This window comes from Strix uralensis, chromosome 4 (assembly GCF_047716275.1).
Source record: "Strix uralensis isolate ZFMK-TIS-50842 chromosome 4, bStrUra1, whole genome shotgun sequence".
NCBI lineage: Eukaryota > Metazoa > Chordata > Aves > Strigiformes > Strigidae > Strix > Strix uralensis.
The window spans coordinates 130,384,139-130,402,401 of record NC_133975.1 but is presented as its reverse complement, the minus strand read 5'-3'; the positions used below and the strand labels follow the sequence as shown (position 1 = coordinate 130,402,401).

At 43.9% G+C, this 18,263-nt stretch overlaps 1 protein-coding gene across 1 annotated transcript in view; it reads right to left on the bottom strand.

The window, feature by feature from the left end:
- The window catches only part of SOS2 (SOS Ras/Rho guanine nucleotide exchange factor 2), a 54,821-nt gene extending 37,251 nt beyond the window's left edge, over nt 1–17,570 (bottom strand). The window contains exons 1-3 of the mRNA XM_074869243.1: nt 17,174–17,570; nt 4,125–4,250; nt 923–1,054 (exon numbers count right to left, since the gene is read on the bottom strand). Of these exons, the coding sequence (XP_074725344.1) occupies nt 923–1,054; nt 4,125–4,250; nt 17,174–17,260 (345 nt within the window). The 5' untranslated portion in view covers nt 17,261–17,570. The remainder of the gene's footprint in view (nt 1–922; nt 1,055–4,124; nt 4,251–17,173) is intronic.
- Between the last annotated feature and the right edge of the window lie 693 nt (nt 17,571–18,263).

The window sequence follows — 18,263 nt, the reverse complement described above, 5'->3', positions numbered from 1 at the left end:
AGTGATTACACCTGAAAAAGTGCTTTAATTTCTGCTTGTGCTTGAGTAATGTTTTCTCAACGCAGCTGGAAACTCTGGTGCAACAATGCCACCACTGGAGAAAAGCATTTTTTAAGCTATGAACTAAAAGCAAAATCAATAGAAAAAAGAAATGCCAAGAAAGAGCAGTGTTTGAATCAGCCCAAATCTACTGATTCAGCACTGATATAAAAGTGATTTAACACTGATCTAAAAATCAGAGTGCTCTTTTATCACTAAAAAAAACCCTCTCCAGGGGCACAGTATACATGCACGCTTACCATGCGATGCTAAATCCTGAGGGTAAGCAAGGAGCTCTATACCTGTTATAAGTAACGTGACATCTAAGAACCGAGAGGGCCACTCTCCTCCTCAAACCCACCGACAAAGTCTGTATTTGGTCTCTTGTTACACCTTTGCAGATCTATTGATTTTAAAACCAAGGCATCAGTGACATTCAGCAGTAACTGAAAGGACACTGATACACATCTTAGTTGACAGTATACAAGGAACAGGATCTACTCGTTCTCTCTTCTTCTATTTTGGCTTCTGCAGCATTTTGAAACAAATAAAGGTGTCAAAACAGTGCTACTGAAGTAGGTAAGGTATTTGAGTTTGGGTTTTATTTATGTTAAAAACCAACTAGTCATATTTCAAAATAGAGTAATACATTAACACACCGATGTCTACAACATGATGAATTTAGGGATCTACTTTTCTTACACGCTACAATATATTCATCCTGTTCTATGGTGACTCTTTACTCTTTCAGCCAGTATGAGAAACTTCCCTAATTTCACACAAATTAAAGAAATACTTAAAAGGTTATGCTGGAGGGCAATAATACAGCTGGGGGTGTGTGGTGGGCAGAAGCAGCAGCCATCAGGTTGTTGGTTTAAAGTACCTTTAATAAAGGATGTATTTTGTCCACAGGTAGCAGGAGAGGGTTTCTTCTTTTTCGTTTCTCTATAGCAGACTGCGCATCAGCGATCGCCCACTTGTCTATTGGATGAGGAAATGTCTTTTGAACGCGCTCCTGTCCAAACATAAAGAGTGCACTTAGATTAACCACAGTAATCAAAGAGAAGTTTAAAAAAAACAAAACAGCAAATTACTTCCCCTGTAGTATAGACAATTATCCTCCTCCTCAGTGTTTGCAACACATTTTCCTAACTGTTCTCTCCTCCTTACCCAACTCAGCTTCACTCTTTTCAGTAATCCCAAACAACCTCCCTTCCTGAAGCACCAAGAACTCCTTCAAATCTCCTAAAACAACTCCTGCTCTGTGATCTTTACCTCACAAGAGCAGCAAGAAACCTCAGCTGAGACCAGGAGCCCAAAATATAAACAACATCAGGAAGTACTAAGCAGTTTACAGTCTAAATGTAAAAAACAAGTCAGTATTGTTCCTGTTTTGTAGAAGACCATAACCTGCCCTACATCAGATCAAGTTTATGTCAGAAATGAGAAAGAAGTGCATGATCTAACTAGGAGAAGGGCTGTGATTCATGAAGAAGGCTGGCTATAACACTACGGACTCCTCAGGCCCGCACAGGAGCATCTTCCCCGCTGCACTGCCAGTCACAGTAGCTACGGTTTACAACCCCCACTACCATGGTAAACTGTAGGCAATTTCAGGTTACTTTTATAAAAATTCACATTTCAACAGCTGCTATAGGAACAGCCGAGATGAGCCCCACACCAGAACAAACTGCTTTTGGGGAGCAGTCCCACGTTTCAGCAGCCCCCAGTTACCCATGTGGCAAGACCCCAGCCCCGCTTCCCATGAAGCGATCCCGGCTTCCTGCCACAGCCCCTGGGAGCTGGGGAATTAAATGCTGAAAGAAGGAGTCTAGACTGAACGCTGAGGACAGCTTCAGTGACTTTGGAAAAACAGGTTTTTTAGGGTTGGACAGCTCAGGGGGGAGAAAAGGCCCACGACCGTGCCCGTACTCCAGCTGGCGCTGCCCAGCAGGCCCAGTGCGGTGCCGGACGCGACCTCTGTGCTGGACCCATGACCTGGCCACGACGAGGCCTGCATGGGTGGTAGCTCTTAGAGGAGAGATTTTATAGATGAGCTGAAAAAAAAAAGGTGAAATCTATACAGCCCTTTGATTAAAAGATTTTGGCATATACTCTGAAATTTAACAGGAGGCCTGAGCTCTTCTTAGAGGCAGCTTTTAAATATTTGCATGTGGCCATTTAACACTCAACTTTCTGCGTCAGCTGTCTGTGCCAGGTAAACACCCAGTGACCTTTCCTCTTGGACAGCAGCCGAAAGCTCTGCACTGCTTAACCAAAATGAACTTTCTGTGAGATTCTACCAGGAGATCACTCGCAAAACGGACGTCGTAATGGGAGACCTTCAACTCAACAGTGCGCTTCATGAGTAACGCACACCTTTTGTGCTCGGACTGTACTGGTTCCCAGGGTTTTCTTGGGAAGAATTTGAAGGGCTTTTCCTATTTATAAAACCTTTATAATTTGAGATTTTAGACCTTGATCTTGCAAATACTTAAGGATAACATTATGCGCAAATAGCTCCATTAACTCCAGGCTGTTATGTAAATATCTGCACGATAAACTTTAAGAGATCACAGCTCTCATGTTTTCTCTGAACAGCTAAAAACAGCTGAGGAGCAGAGCCAAAAGCCTTCATTCCTGGATCTCGGATGCCTGCTGGCAGCGCAATCTCACCAACAACCCATAACACACATCTGAATTCTACTTTCCCTGCTCTGGAAGAGTCTGAACTTACTGACCTACAGAACAATAACGTTTGAGGAACCCATTACCACTATTTAGACCTAGCCCTGTGTTTTTAAATAAAGTAACTGTTATACTGCCAAGTGCAACAATGTTTTATTATTCACAGCTTTAAAATGCCAGGTACATTTCAAATACAATATACAGGATTTAGTGTTTGCTGTGATATTCATAACCACGATTCAGGGAGTTGTCAGTTATCTCAGCAGGATGTCTGTATTGTGTGCAGTTTCGCACACAGTAATTTGTGGAGCATACACATACCCAATGAAAGTTTTTAATTCATATGTACACAGGGTGATTTTATCATCTCATGACTCAGGCAGAAAAGCACAGAGCTGGCGTGTAGAACAATCAGTGCTATCTCAAAAACTGTCCTGTGTGCTGAAGGGTTCAATCAGCTGGGAACTGGAGAAAGAACATGGAGTTCTCGGCTCCACAGCTAAAGTTCAAATCCAGATTCAAGGTAGTAACAATCCTGAGAGCTATTAAGGGACTATTAAGTTTTGCTTTTATTTAGTCATACTATAGTCTTTATGCATCAGTATTACAAAATACATTAATCATAAACCAAAATTAATAATTAATCAATGTTGAGTAAAGGGTGATTGCTGCCTCTAATAAGAATCTAAAACAGGCAATTATTTTGTAAATTTATTTATTTTTTTTAATTTCCATGACACACATATAAAATATTAGATAAGAACTTCATTTTGGTTTAGGCTGAAAATCCTAGACAGAGATTGATGTAAAATTAATATTCTACAAAGCTATAACGGGTCACAGCTACACGAAAGCACTTTCTCCCTCTAGACTCTATAGTGAAGCGCACTTCATTAAAGCCCTCATTTTGTAACCGATGACACAAAAGCAGACAGCTGCAATAATACAAGAGCCTCAGTGAGTTCAATAAAGTTCCAGGAACATACAACTCTATTCCCTCAGCTGCACAATCCAGGCCTAACAACAGTAACCTTTCATTCCAATATTTACTTTTTTTCCCTGCATATTTATGTCAAAGAGTAGGAAAACTTGCAACATCCTTACATTCTTAAGTCCAAGGTGTATCTGAGCAGCAGAAAACAAAGTATTCTGCATTTATAAAAATAATGCTGAAAGAAGAAATTCCCACCATTTCTATTCTGAGGCCTTGTATAGGAAAATGAGTTTCCAATTAAGCTTGCTCTGAGAAACCGGAATACCATATAATCTCTTAGCATTGTCAGGCTCTGCTCTTCAGATTCACCTTGCTTTAACTTCAACCTGCACTGCTCAAAATCTCTTTGTTCATCTCAGCGATTCTGCAAGCAAGCACTTGGTTTTCCAGTATCTAGCCTTACCTCTACATCTTGGACAGTCCGTGGCTGAGCAATGCATAGTTTGTTTAGCAGCTGAAGTATCAACTCTTCAATGTAATAGAGGGAATCTTCTTTTGCTGAAAGGTTTGGGTGAACCTGTTGCTGAACCTGTCCAAAAGAATTAAAAGAATTAGGGTTTTTTTTCCCATTTAAAGCTGTACAGAATCAGGAAAAAGCAGAGTATTTCTGTACTGTGTGCAAATTTGCACCCTTCCAGTAATTTCCCACAAATTTTCCTATGTAGTTACGATGGCAATTCTTACTCCTGCAAAGTTGGCATCTCTATTCAATTAAAAACTAAGTGTTTAGCCTTTATGGCTGGGAAGAAATTTCAAGCCAAAGCAGATTTCTGCCAATGATGCAGTGAAAACAATCACTGTTGGTAATTCTGCAGTTATTCATCCACAGAATGAGTAACACACAGTTATGTTACTAACGCTACTAATGAGTACTAAGCGACTGTGAACAGAGAAGGAGCACAGACCCACCAGAGGAAAAGACTTAATAAGCAAGGACATCAGGATAAAAGAACTAACCAGACTGGCAGAGAACTGAATTAATGCGCTGTCGAAACCTGTGGCAATAAAAATCCACGGCCATGACACAGGGGAAGGGCAGGAACAACTCTTTGAGATGCCTCAGAACTGAAAACTAACTAGAACATGAAAAGCTGTCTGAGGCATGAGAAAGAGAGATGTGGAATACTTACAACAGAGAGGGAGACCTAAGGAAAAGCATGAGTCAAAATTCAGGAGTGTCAAGACTAGGAAACGCGCTATGAGAAAAGCTGACTTCCACCTCCCTCTAACGCAAGGCAGGATCACGCCTTTTATCTTGTTTCACAGAGATTAATCACAGCTTTTGTTTCCAAGGCTAAGCTAGCCCGGACAACCTGAAACAGGCAACCTCAGCATGTGCCCACACAAGCTAAAGGGCCACAACTAATTTGCCCTGGTCCAACGTGGCTATTTTCATACTAAAAATCCCCCTAAACCAAACAACCACCCCACCTTAAAAAAAAAAAAGAGTTAAGTCTATATACTCAGTTTTTCCCTGGCAACCTCTCAACCAGGAAAGCACGAACTAGATCTTCAACTATAGCCAAAAGATTCACAAGTAGTACGAGCCAGGGAAATTCCCTACTCTCCCCATACAAATTATATGTTAATCACTTCAAAAAGGTAATCTTAGATACTTACATTGGCCTTCTGTACGTGGTTTCAAACAAAAGACAAATGGATGAGTAGTTTCTCGAGGGAAGACAATAACATCTTTGGGTCAAATTCTGACCCTCTGAAATACCAGCAGTTCTCCCTCCAAAGACAACGGGTGAGTCCGCAAACACCGGGGGGCTTCCTCCGAATTAAGTAACTAATAATTTCATAGCAATACCTTGGGGGCACTCAATTTGCAGCCCTGCAGGCTTTTGTAAGTCGTGCAAAAACAAGCCCAACAAGGAAGTAAGGTGTCTGGCTGGCTTCCTTCCCCACCAGCCACAGAGGAAGGTGGGCAGAGCTGCCCAGGAGCCAGAGCCACCACAAGGAACTGCTGCTCCACCTCCTGCTGCCCCATAGCCCGACAGAAATGGGGGAACAAGGCTGCGCTTTGCCCCCCCCACCTCCACATGAGGAGAGAGGAAGAGCCATGACGACCAACAGGTAGGGAGAAAAAGTGAAGATCCATGGAAGGGACCACTAGAAGGGGCTGCTGCTGTGTATGTTCAACATCCTAGAAGCAGAGGTGATGACTTGGATGGAGAAGTCTACCAACGCACTGCTCAAAGACCCCCCCGTCTTTGTCACAGACAGGGACTACACAGACCAACAAATGGGAATCCAAATGTCTCAGGGGAGCAGGAGGGGGGACACACGCTGAAAATGTGAAAATATACACTGGTGCTGACTGGTTTGGAGTTGATAATTAAGGTGGTGGTGAAGAGAGACCGGGGGCTCCTATGAGATCCCCAGGGAGAGACACCCTCTCAGGCAACAACACACATTTCCAGTGCTTAATTCTGCACTGGCACCCTTCCTTGAAAAGCACAGGTGAAGAAACACCTTAATAAAGCTGTTGTACAGTAAGAGAGAAGGGAATACACATTCTGCTTCTAATCCAGCTGTCCAGTTTTGTTCTTGAGTTTTTGTATAGCCCTGTAAGTGTCATTTAGTTTTCTGCACCTCACATCTCTGCTTCATATAACACAGCTGACACGTATATAAGATCGTGTACTACTGAACAAAACAACAACAAAAAACCCTCAAGAAAAGCAAAACCACTCCTTGAAAACACTTACTTAAGACTGCAGGTTTTCAACAATAGTCAGTGCATTTCACGTTCTTCCTGAACGTGAGAGTTTAATTCACAAAACAATGGAAAACCAGGAAGCGTCGAGTTACGGTCCCGCTACGTATCTCTTCTACGAGTGCTACTACAGCAAAAGCACTAGCTAGCTAACTAGGAAATAAGATGAAATTATATTTTCCTCCCAATGAACCCCTAATGGTGCTCTGCAGAAATGACAAGGAGCTGTAAGATCAGAAAGGGAAGCGGTGCTCCCTTTGAGACAAGATGGGGAACTCCTGTTTACTGTATCGGATCACAGCCGTTCACTCGCTCACTTTAAACACAGACATCACTGCCACAAAGAAAATTACTTCACTTGTTAACTAACTTCAGTTCACAGGTCTAAACAGCTCATGCCATACCCTCCTCAGCTTTCTCAAGAGCACGTGGCTGTCTAACAAGGTTGAGGGCAAGCTGAGGAGCACGCAGCCCTCTTCAAACACTGGCAGAGAATCTCAGCTTCACACAATGAACATAAACATAAGCACTGGGGTCAATTTTGCTTCGAAAGAAGCAAAACCGACAACAAAGCCCAACACTTCTTGGTTGAGACAACTCTTCCCAGAGGATTTAGAAATCGGCTTCCATTTGAAATGATGCTGCCTGCAGCACTGCAGAAAGGTCCCAGAGGTACCTCATGCACAACTTAGTTTTAAGAGAAGGTATTTTGACATAAGTGCCGTTACCGAGAAAAAACAATTTCATAGCTAGACACTGTTTCTCACAGCAAAAAGACAGTTATAAAAGCTGCGCACGGGCTGATCAAATCAGATGCCGCTGTATCAAGGACAGAATACTTACTCTTTACAGTACTCACCTAAACCCTGACTGAAAGGACTGGAAAAGCAAGGACAGACTGATAAAACACTGGATGTACAGAAAAAAAAGCAGGAGGAATTACTGAGGACATGTTTCTTACAGAAGGTACATTCACCGATTTCAGGTTCAGACTGAAATATTTGAGCACAGTTGTATGAGCTGGCATGGAATAACCGTAACTAACACAGGGCTAAATTTTGATCTGACTTGTAACTACTTCCTTTAAGGGTTAAAACACTTAAATCCACAACATGTCACACTAAACAGCAAGAGCTCCACTGCAAGAACTCTGAGCAGAAGGTATCAGAGAAACCAGATTTTTTTAACCTATTTTATCTCCAAAACCACCCAAGCGGAGTCCCTTGAGTTGAGGGAGATTTAAGATTAGCAGGACTAACTATTTTTTTACTGCCATTCACATAAGATTATCCCTTCAGGAGCCGTTCCAAGGAACAGAAATGAACTAACAGGTATGAATCCCATAAGCATGGCATTTAATTATAGCCTCAAGGCCCTTCTGAGGGACGTGCTTTTATTTCACATGGGAGTTCCTAAGCTGCTCCTTCCCTTGCTCCTCTTTACTTCTCCCTGTTCTTCCACCCCTCCAACATTTGATGAGCATCCAGTGGCAGTTTCACAGGGGCCTCTCCTTCCTATGGCTGCAGCCTTCAGCAGATTTGGCAGGGTTCTCCAAGAGCTCAACTGCTTAAGAGGAGACTGAAAAACCCCTTCAAGGTAAATTGAGACCATCCCCCTAGTTCCTTCAGAGAGGCAGGTCCTGCACCAGCCACAAAAGCTTCTAGAGAAAACAGGCGGCTGCAGAGATGAAGTCAAGCTCAAAATTTCTTCTCAGCAAGCGGTTAATAGTCCTTACAGGCCCCTGGGAAGAAGTCTGTTAAGACGAGACGAGGATGAAAACTTTTCAAGAACATAAACAGTATTAGGACTAGAAACAAACTGATCTTATTTTTTGGAACTAATATAAGGGCAAGCTTAATTTTGAACCACAGGAGATCTGGCATGAAGTCTAATAATATCTGGACTTGGGGAAATTCAGAAGTCATGAGTGTAAAAGGAATGGCCAAAGGGCCAACAAAAAGCTAAGGAAAAAAAATCACTAGAGTCAAAACTGCAAGTAACTTCTTTCTAGCCTGTTCTAATGAGACAAACCAGCAATCTGGCTATACTGCCTAAATATATTTTTACATAATACATGTATTTTGGTAGTAAAAACACATTCAGAAAGCTCTAGTTGTTCCATGGTAAGCACATGTGCAAAACAAGAGATTGTTCATTAAAAAACAAAACAAAAACAAACAAACCCCACAACCAACAGAAAAACCCCAAACCCATGACACACACAGTCTCCAGACAGCATATACCATCACAAACATATAAACTCATATTCCTGAAAGACTTGACAATATCCCATTTCTCTACTTACCTTCAAAACAACATTTTCAGAAAACAGAATTGCAACATTACTTGAGATTTCAGAACAAGAAGTTTCCAGTTTAAAAAATGCCACCACAAAATCTGCTAGCATGATAATAGAATATTTCTAGGCTTACTTTGCTAACAGGATAGCTTAATAAATTGCATGTTGAATTTGTAAGCTGTTTGTAACAGAAACTACCCATTCTCCCTTTCCCACAGAGACCGATTTCAACTTGGAAAGGATTTATATTTTACTTGCCTTGTAAAAGTACAGCTATAGGACATCAGCGGACAAATAAATCTTTGCAAGGCTGTTTGTTTACTTGAGGAACAAAGCATATAAATTTGGGAGCAAGAAAAATAATTAGAACATAGAAGTTAAATATTTACTATCACGGGCTGGTTACAGTCCTGCCAACACTTGTCAGTATTTCCATACACTGTGTTCAAGGTGATGAAAATACATCACTGGCAAAGAAAGCAGCAGCAGGCTTGCCCCGTACCAAGATACTGAAAACCATGAAGAAGAAAAAAATTAATCTGACAAATGTCTGGTTGTATGTTGGGTTTTTATTCCTTCTTACCTTTTCTAAAGATAACACTACCCATCAGAAACATAAAATATCTGCTCCGAAGGCATTTTTAATCCCTCATCTGGATGATGCTCCAGGGGAAGAGGGAAACCCCATGTAGCAACTTAAAGGCCTGTGATGCTCTTATTCAGTGAAAGATGACAGCATTGATATTCCCAATTTTCAAGTGTAATTACAGCATAATTCTTTAGAAAGAACCACAAAGATTTAGATACTTAAAGAGATATCCCAAATAAAAAGGCACTGACAACTTATTTTTAAAAATAACTGCACTAATTTCTAACTTTATTTCCAGTACAGCAACTTCTGGATGGCCTGTCCTTTTTAAATGAATAAATGATCATAGAGGAACAGTATGAAGTCACCTCTTAAGCAAAATGGAACTTCACAATTTACCTACATACAGCACTTTAGCTTTTCACTGCAATTCTAAACATTTTGATGCATGGTTGGCAAAATAAAGTATTCTCATAACACAGTAACCGAGGTGTGAAAAGCATCTTGGGTGCAGATCATCCGTCAGCTGGTCTGACCTCAGAAACACCGATCGCTGACCGTGTACAGGGGTGATCAAACAGTCATTTTACACCCCCATTTTAGTGTAAATATCATTTTTTCCCATCTTTAGCTATTTAACTACTATTCTCCTCTAGTATATTCTAGTTGAGGGGAGGGGGAATTAAAGGAGATTGGCAATGGGTGGTGCAGACAGGGATCTGCATTCTGAAACAGCATCGAAGACGGTCCGAAGATCTACTGGCAAGTCTGCTTGGCGCAGACAGAAAAAACACATCGATAACGGACACAAATGCTGCTGAGCTGATGCACAGTTGGTCGATAAATCACAAACCAAACGCAGACCACCATCCCTCCCAGCATTTTCTGCAATCAGCTGTAGCATGTAACGCACCTCGATGGCACATGGTGGAAGGGACTGGTGGACTGATTGCAGGCTTCTGCTAATTACTGCACTGAGGGGTTTCCTCAGAGCCGCCGGGCGACGGTTTCTCCTGCTGGCATTTCCTCACCATGCCTCTCTTCTGCAGTATCTACTCTCACCTACATTTCATATTTTGTTTCTCCAACATCTTCACAGTCTCTGCTTTTCTACCCAAACAAACAAAATGTCCTTTCTCCAAACAAACAAAATGTCCTTTCTCCAGTTAATTGCTTCCTTTTACACAGAGTCAAGGAGAAACTCAAATGTGTGTATGTTCACAGGTACACAAACACCTATATTTTAATCTTAAAAATGGATGGAAAATTAAGTATTATGATTTTATCCATCCATATAAAATGCCCTGTTTAAATTGAGATAAACCCTGAATGAGCTAGGCACAGCCTCTGCCCTGCGATATAGAAGGAAAACACCATGGCTGGTGGGGAGATCGCTGTGCACACGTCTTATTTTAACACTAACAGCTTCTAATTCTTCCCCAACTCTTTAACACGTCACTTCGCAAAGCTGAGAGCTGCTCTGGGCTCTGAACCCAGCACCCACAGGCTCCCTCGCCCCACTTCAGCCTACCTTGGAAAGGTGCGATGTCAGAAGTATTCAAACAGGCCAGTAATTTTTCAATGAAGTCTTCAGAAGATTTAGAAATAAAAATTAATTCATGAGCAACACAGGCCAGCAGAGCAAGTTTTGAGATTATATTTTAAGTGAACAGACGTGGAGATACAATAAGAATAAATGGCAAAAAGCAAAGATACATACTACTTGAAAGAAAGAAAAAGGCCAAACCTTAAATTTGGAGACAGTGAAGACTGTCGGAGTCATTTCTTTGTGAATCAGATGGCCATTGAAATGACATTAAAAAATTAGGGAGCGTAAAAAGGCCATAAATATGGGAAAGAAAGATGTCCTCAGCACATTTTTTCACGACTCAAGGAATGGTAGCATACCACTCATCTGAAAAGCCTGACAGAGAGGGAATTGGGGAAGTAATTATAAAAGCAAATAACAGACTCAACAGCTTCTCGGGAGGAGATCAGATAACGCTTGTACTGTGCAAAGAGGGAAAGAGAGGTGAAAAAGCAGGGAGAGCAGGAGAGGTGGTGGAGAGGAGACAAAGAAATCCTGCGAGAGGTGAGGTGGTTCGGGTGGGAGAAGATGATGTGTGAAATGGGATGAGAAAATGAGAGAAGCCCACAGTGCCCAGCTCAGGTGGCACGCACAGAGGCACAACAACCACACCGAGGGGGATAAAGGCCCAAGAGCGAGGTGAATCGGCTCAGTTTGTTTTTTCTCCCTGTGACTAGTTACGCTGGCAAGCCTTTAAGCCAACGCAAATGCTAATTTCCATGTTCCCTTTTCACCACACAGGTAGGAAGTGTTTCTTCTGCTACTGCTGCCAAATGAAATTACACCGTTCCTACTCCTTTTAAACACCTCAGATCTAAAAACTACCTTCATTTCACGCCAGTGGCTGAGAAAGCTCTATTACCACTTGCCAACTGCAGGTTCCGCTGACAGTACTTAAGTTAAACAGTGTAAAAAAAAAAAGGGGGGGGATGAAAAAATTAGGATTTAAGTAAGAGGACCAGTCCCCTTTGGTCCCAAATTTTATTTATGACAGTGAATATTTATGCAAGAACAAAAAAAGCCAGCCTACGTACTGGTCTAAAGCAAGTCCCCTTTAGTAAGGGACTAAACCCGACCTGTAACAATACCCAACCTGGGAATAAAAAAGGTCTGGAGGAATTAGCCTACTGTTTACAGAAGGCTTGGTTGCATCCACTCCCCAGGGACTTGCTGTTCCCTTCCACACTTCCAAGCCACCTCTCAATTGTGAGCACTGTGTTGTGAGGCAACAACCGGATCTGTGCTTCAAATTTGTCTGGATCTACCTATTTCACAGGTAATTAAGTATCACCAGCACTTCCCTTATTTCCCATTCTCCCAAGCCCAGCCATTCGCGTTTGCAGCGACCGCAGATCTGCAAAGGTCTTCAGAGCTCAAATAAGTGTATTTAGTCGAAGCTAAATGACCTAATAGATTTCAAAGATTAAATATAACTATTTTAAAACATCACAACAAGCAACTTTACAGTTGAAGTTACAATGCTTTCAGTAGTAATGCATGCTAATGAAATTAGAACGCATTAAATAATAATCCGTTATAATGACACTGTAATGCACTAAATTCTAACCCAAGGGGGCCTGATCCTGCAATGGAAAACGTGCAGGCAAACTGTCCCTGACAGAGCGGTGAAGAAAATGGGGCAGCCCCTCCACATACCCTGTTAATTACCCAAACCCTAACCACGCAAGGGCTGTGTCATTACACATTAACTCCCGTCCGTTTTAAAATACAGAGAAGCACTGAATTAACGTAAACGTCAAAAATGTCCTCAAAACGGTCTTTTATATTTCTGTATGCAACATTTGCTAAGAATAAACCCTTTAGTCATGCTCTAGAAATTTGATGAGTAGTCCGGAGCAATAGGGGAATTGTTTTAGAAAATGCAAATAGTGTACAGTGCTATGATTACACCGACATGTGTAGCGCCTGCAGAAATGGGAGTATTAACTGTTTGATGGTCTCTGTTTGCAGATAATGGCAAAAATCAAAATAATACCTATGAGATGCTTGTGAATTTAATTTAGAAAAATCAAAGAACAAAGCAACTGTATACACAGCTCCTGTTTACAGAAATATATTTTTAATTTGCCGGTGGATTTGTAAGAGCACAGACAAATGATAATGCACACTAAGAACACGCAGGAATATTTTAGGGCAAATAAATTCATATATAGTTATGTCCAACAACACATTGTGCATTATTTTCAAAAATATACACTAGTTCTATGGAGTCACCTATTTCATTTTGAAAACCTGTTCCAAGTAATTGGGATAGAGGTTCATTCCAGGTAGCAAGGAAAGATGTTTGGCATTCACGATGCTTTCAGTTACAATTCTAAAAAAGCTTTCATACAATGCCTACCCAGTACATTAAAACTGGGACCTTCAGGGGGTTGCTGGGAGTTCCACATGCAGCTGCTACCACCGAGATTCATGCATGATTTTCTTAGGCTCCCCTCTAATGCCAGTCTAAGATTAATAGATATGACATCAAAGGATTGCTATCAACCTGCAGAATCAATTCAGTTCTGGACAGTTTCATCTGGAAGAAAGTTGCCAGTCAGCAAGAACAAGCTTTGGCACGGGATCTGTGCTAGGAAGCCTGGTTACAAAATTCAAACGCCAGCTTTAGAAACAGATTTCATAATTTGACATCTTTCCCCACAAAGGCAATTGGGCCAGGAACAGCTCAAAACCAACCAAACCAAAACAAACCCAAACAAACACCTGGAGAAATGGAAAAAGGGGGAAGAGAAAACTCTCCAACACCACCTTCCCCTCCAGCACCCGCCCGCCCGCCGCAGGAGAAAATCCCCCTCCGCGGAGGGTCCTGGTTTCATCGGAGAAGGATCTGGCCAGACGTGGAGAGGGGGAGCAGAAAAGCCCCTCGCTCACAGCCCTCCAGGACAGCACTGCCCCGTCGAGCACCAGCTTTCATGACGCTGCCAGTATCAACATCCCAAGGATTCAAACGCAACCAGCCGCGCCAGCGGGGCGTTTGAAATGCATGTGATTTCTGCTGGAACGGCCGCCTGCGTGCTTTGAGAATTATTCAAAGAGACATTGTGATCCTTTAATAAAGTCAGCTCCCAGATTTAAAGCCTTTATAAAGCTTAGACTGTTTGAAGTGATTTACTTGCTACAAACAGCAGTTCAAGTAACTATAACCTCAGCGACTAGATAAAAATAGTTTTCTTCTGATTTACTTTGACAGGACTTTTATAACGAGTTTCATTATACTCACTTCCTACTTTGGTTTCCAGCACAGCAACAGAAGAAAGTTAAATGTTTTAGAGTAAGGACACACTTGTAAATCTACCAGCTGGAAGAGAGGCAATACATGAAACTGCTTTAAAATATTTTCAACTTACTAGATTCCAAGGTGCCAGTGGATATGGCGATATAAATATATTAAAAAAAATATTAAAAAAAAATCTGGTGTGTGATGTCTTGCTGTTTAGCTTTGTTTATTTCCTAAAAAGACTCACACTGGTAGGTACCATTTAGCACCCTCTATTCATCTTAAAGATGTATGACCACTTAAATGCATAAAGAATATTGTTCAAAAGGCAGATTCTCATCTTTTTTTCACATATTAAATTAAGAACTGATATATTTTACCGTTTTCTCCCCCACTCATGATTTGTTAAGTGTCAACTGCAGAGAATTAAAGTAAATGGAAGGGTTTAAAAGTGCTTTGTTACAAAGAAGTGACCTTAAACTTGCTGAATGCATAATGAAAGAGACTGGAGCTCTTCAAAGCACTTTATGGACTTAAAGTTCAAGAAGTGAGGAAATACCATCTGTTGTTAGTGACCTGTACCGGCTCATTATATCCAGCTCCACATCTTTCTCTATTTCAGAATTAAGATTACTCACACCTTAACACACACAAGGAAAAATCAAAAACTTTCCTCTTTTTCTACTACCATCTTCTTCAAGAAGCGTTCATTAAAAGGAAAAGCTTTCAAGAATGGGAAACAGAATACTATCTCTGCACTTGCAGCGTAGGCTACTGTATGAAAACCCAGTTTAGAAGTTCAGAAAACTCTATTCCAGGCATTTAACTAAAAAGTTTCTGAAGCTCAGACTTACCTTTAAATTTTCACCTCAAAAGCAACCTGCTTGGAAAGACCGTGTCAAAGCTGGCCGACAAGTGGACTTTTAAACCTCTTCAGAACTAAGAGGTTTAAAACTATTAGAACTACTTGAAAACTGTGACAACTTTTTATAAATTCTGAAACTAACACAAAATCTGATGCTTTGGTGCACACTTTGGATTCAGTGCCACGCTTTTCAGCTCTCCTATAAATAACGGAAATGCTCTCATCTCATTATCAAAGTGAAAATGCAAGATGTAAACAAAACAACCCATAAATTTTCTAAAATATTCTGGTCTAAAAATCCCCAGTGTTCATACTAGGGCATTTGATCTTTTAAAGAATATATTAAAACTGACAGCGTCTCTCTAATAGCCTGACTGCAATAACTGGAACAATGATACAATTTTGTTTTGACTCACTGATACTGCGTGTTCATAAAAGAAATGCACATTACAGTAGGATTGCTTCATGCTCAAGGGTGGGTACTGCAGACAAGGAACTTTCCCAGGAAGAAAAAAACCTGTCTATAAGCAGCCACAAATTTTTACAAGCAGTCACTGGTATCAAGACTTCATTTCCTCTGGCTTAGAAAGTCTAAGTTCCTGCTCCATTTCTTTTCACCAAAACCAAACGCACAGACAGTAAGAATTGGTAAGAGCGGCATGAAGAGTTGGTCAACTCTTACTCTATTTGTATCTTAGAATGATGAAAACACCTTTAAAGTTTTAAAGAAATCTTTTTGGTCAAACTGATACAGCTATACCTCACGTTTGGGTGGATGCTGGTTGGTGTCAAGGTGCTGTTTTATGTCACCCTCCAGTGACCAGGAAAAGAGCAGCTCTTGGCATTCTCTAAGCTTCCCGAGACACACTAGAAAGCAACTACTATAAGGAGGAGGAGATTCAAGAGTAAAGAATAGAAAATCCAGGATCCTTCAGACGGCGATTAGTGGTTTTTATGCCAGCCACAAGACTACTTAGCTGCCTTTGGCGGCTTTTAATACAAGTGACACAGGGACCCAAACCAAATTCAAATCTTTGATTCTTTTTTTTTAATTAAAAAAAAGGAGAGAAAATTATTACCCCACACCATCACTATATGTATTATTGGAAAAAAAAAAAGACAGAACACCACTCACATGAGTGCTGGCATTACTTGTATCACAGTACTGCCCAGCACCAGAGATCCCGACCAGCAGGCCATTATGTTAACAACTATATAATGGTATAGAACGGTCCTCAACCTTCGCAATGGTAACACACAGCAGGACAACATCGCTCCCTCCATGCCCCACCAGCCTCAATTTAACCCACTCCCTCCGCTATTAGGGGTGCTGATGGGCTGGGGACTACCCTGCTATGCAAAACACATCATAAAAGGATAAATTCCTCTCCCATGACAGGCTGAGAGGTTTCCCACAGAGTTTATCTCGTTTATGCAGCGGGCAGTTGTTTCTTTCTCTTAAGAAAACACAGGCTGACTTTCCCTGTGCCACAGCTGTTGACTCTCGCAGAAATCAAACCGACATACAACAGCCAGCGTGTCAGAAACACCTCAGCGGGGGGGTCGGCAAGGGGAAGGTCTGCTTCGGGGAAGGGGCCTGGAGGAGCTCCCTGCAGAAACGCCGCGGGAAAGGGATGGAAAATTGCCCTTCCAGAGCACCTCTCAGGAGCAAACTAGTAATATTATCAGCGGCCTCGAAGCGAGCGGCCCAATTAAGGCGGCAGAGACGGGACTTTTTTGGAGAGTAGTGGTGATGGGGTGAAGGAGGAGAAGCAGCCTCTGACAGGAGGAGGAGAGTCTGCTAAGCACACACCGTCACCTGGCAGCATCTCCGCACAAAGCGGCGCCGAGGGCAGGACAGGACCACAGGCACCGTCTGGACGTGGGCCCGGGCAAGGGGGGGGTCGGCAAGAGGATCCCCGGAGGCCCCTTCCAACCTCATCCCCCGGCGGGACGGGCGAGCAGACGGCAGGGGAAGGGACGGGACGGAAGAGGTCCCTCAGGAACCAGGCAGGGCAGGGGCACCGCGCGAGCGAGCGGCCAGACCACCCGGGAATGCTGCCGGGGGTACCGGAGGCCGCAGAACGGCCTGAGGCGCAGGTGCCGCCCGGCGCCCCCCACCCCCCCCACCGCCGGCGGCGGACTGACCTTGCGCAGGGCGGGCACGAAGAGCCCCCGCCATTTCGGGCCGTTCTCCTCGCCGAAAAACTCGTACGGCTGCGGCGGCGGCTGCATGGCGCCCGCCGGCGGCTCCTCCGCATCGGGGCCACCCGCTTCGCCGCTCCCCGCCGGCTACGGCGCCCGGGGCATGGAGTGGCGCGGGGGGGGGGGGGGGGGGAAGAGGAGGGGGCGCTGAGGGGAAGGAGAAGCCGGCGCTCGTCAGGGCCGGGCCGCGCTGGGGCTGTCGGCCGCCGCTGGCTCGCTCCTCACCCCCCCGCCCGGGCGGCCATCACATCCGGCGCGGGAGGGGCCGGGCTGCGGGGCCGCTCCGCCGTGCGCTGACGGGGCGGCGGGTGAGGCGCCCTCGGCCCCGCTCGCTGCGGGCCGCTACCGCTGCCGCCGCCGCCCTCCGTGCGCATGCGCGGCCGCCACCATGCTGCCCCTCCCCGCCCGCTGCTGCGGCGCCCCCTGCCGGGCACGGCGCGGGAAGAGCCCTCAGGGCCGCGGGCCGCCCACCGCCCCCGGCCAGCCCGGTTCTCCGGGGACGGGCAGGGCTGTGGGACCCCCCAGCGCTCGGTGATGGGCAGTACCCTGCCACAGCATCGCCCTCTCCTGCCTGTGAGGCTGCCAAGGCGTAGAGCGACTCACCCTGCTACTGCTGACGGCTGCTGTGCGGGGCCTCTGGCTCCCTCATGCCTTCCCGCCTTCCTGGAAACAGCCTCAACCACAACCACCGTCGTGGGAGAAGGCATCAGCTGAGGTGCTCAGGAACCTGCCAGCAGCAGCCTTCCTACCTCCAGGCAGTTTTCTTCCCTCCCCACAGGCTATTTTCTTTCCTCCCCACAGGCTGTTTTCCTCCACAAGACATTTTCCTCCCTCCCCACAGGCAGTTTTCCTCCCTCGCCCAGCAAACGCTGGCTGTCACTGTTCTGTCCACCCCCTGAACAACCACTCCAGCCAAACTTTCCCTCCTTTCCCTTCCAATGGCAACATATTCAAATCTCACACCTTATATATTCCCCCGATCCCTTTCAAGACTTGTCTACAAAGGGAGTGGATAAATCAGAAAAAAAGTGCC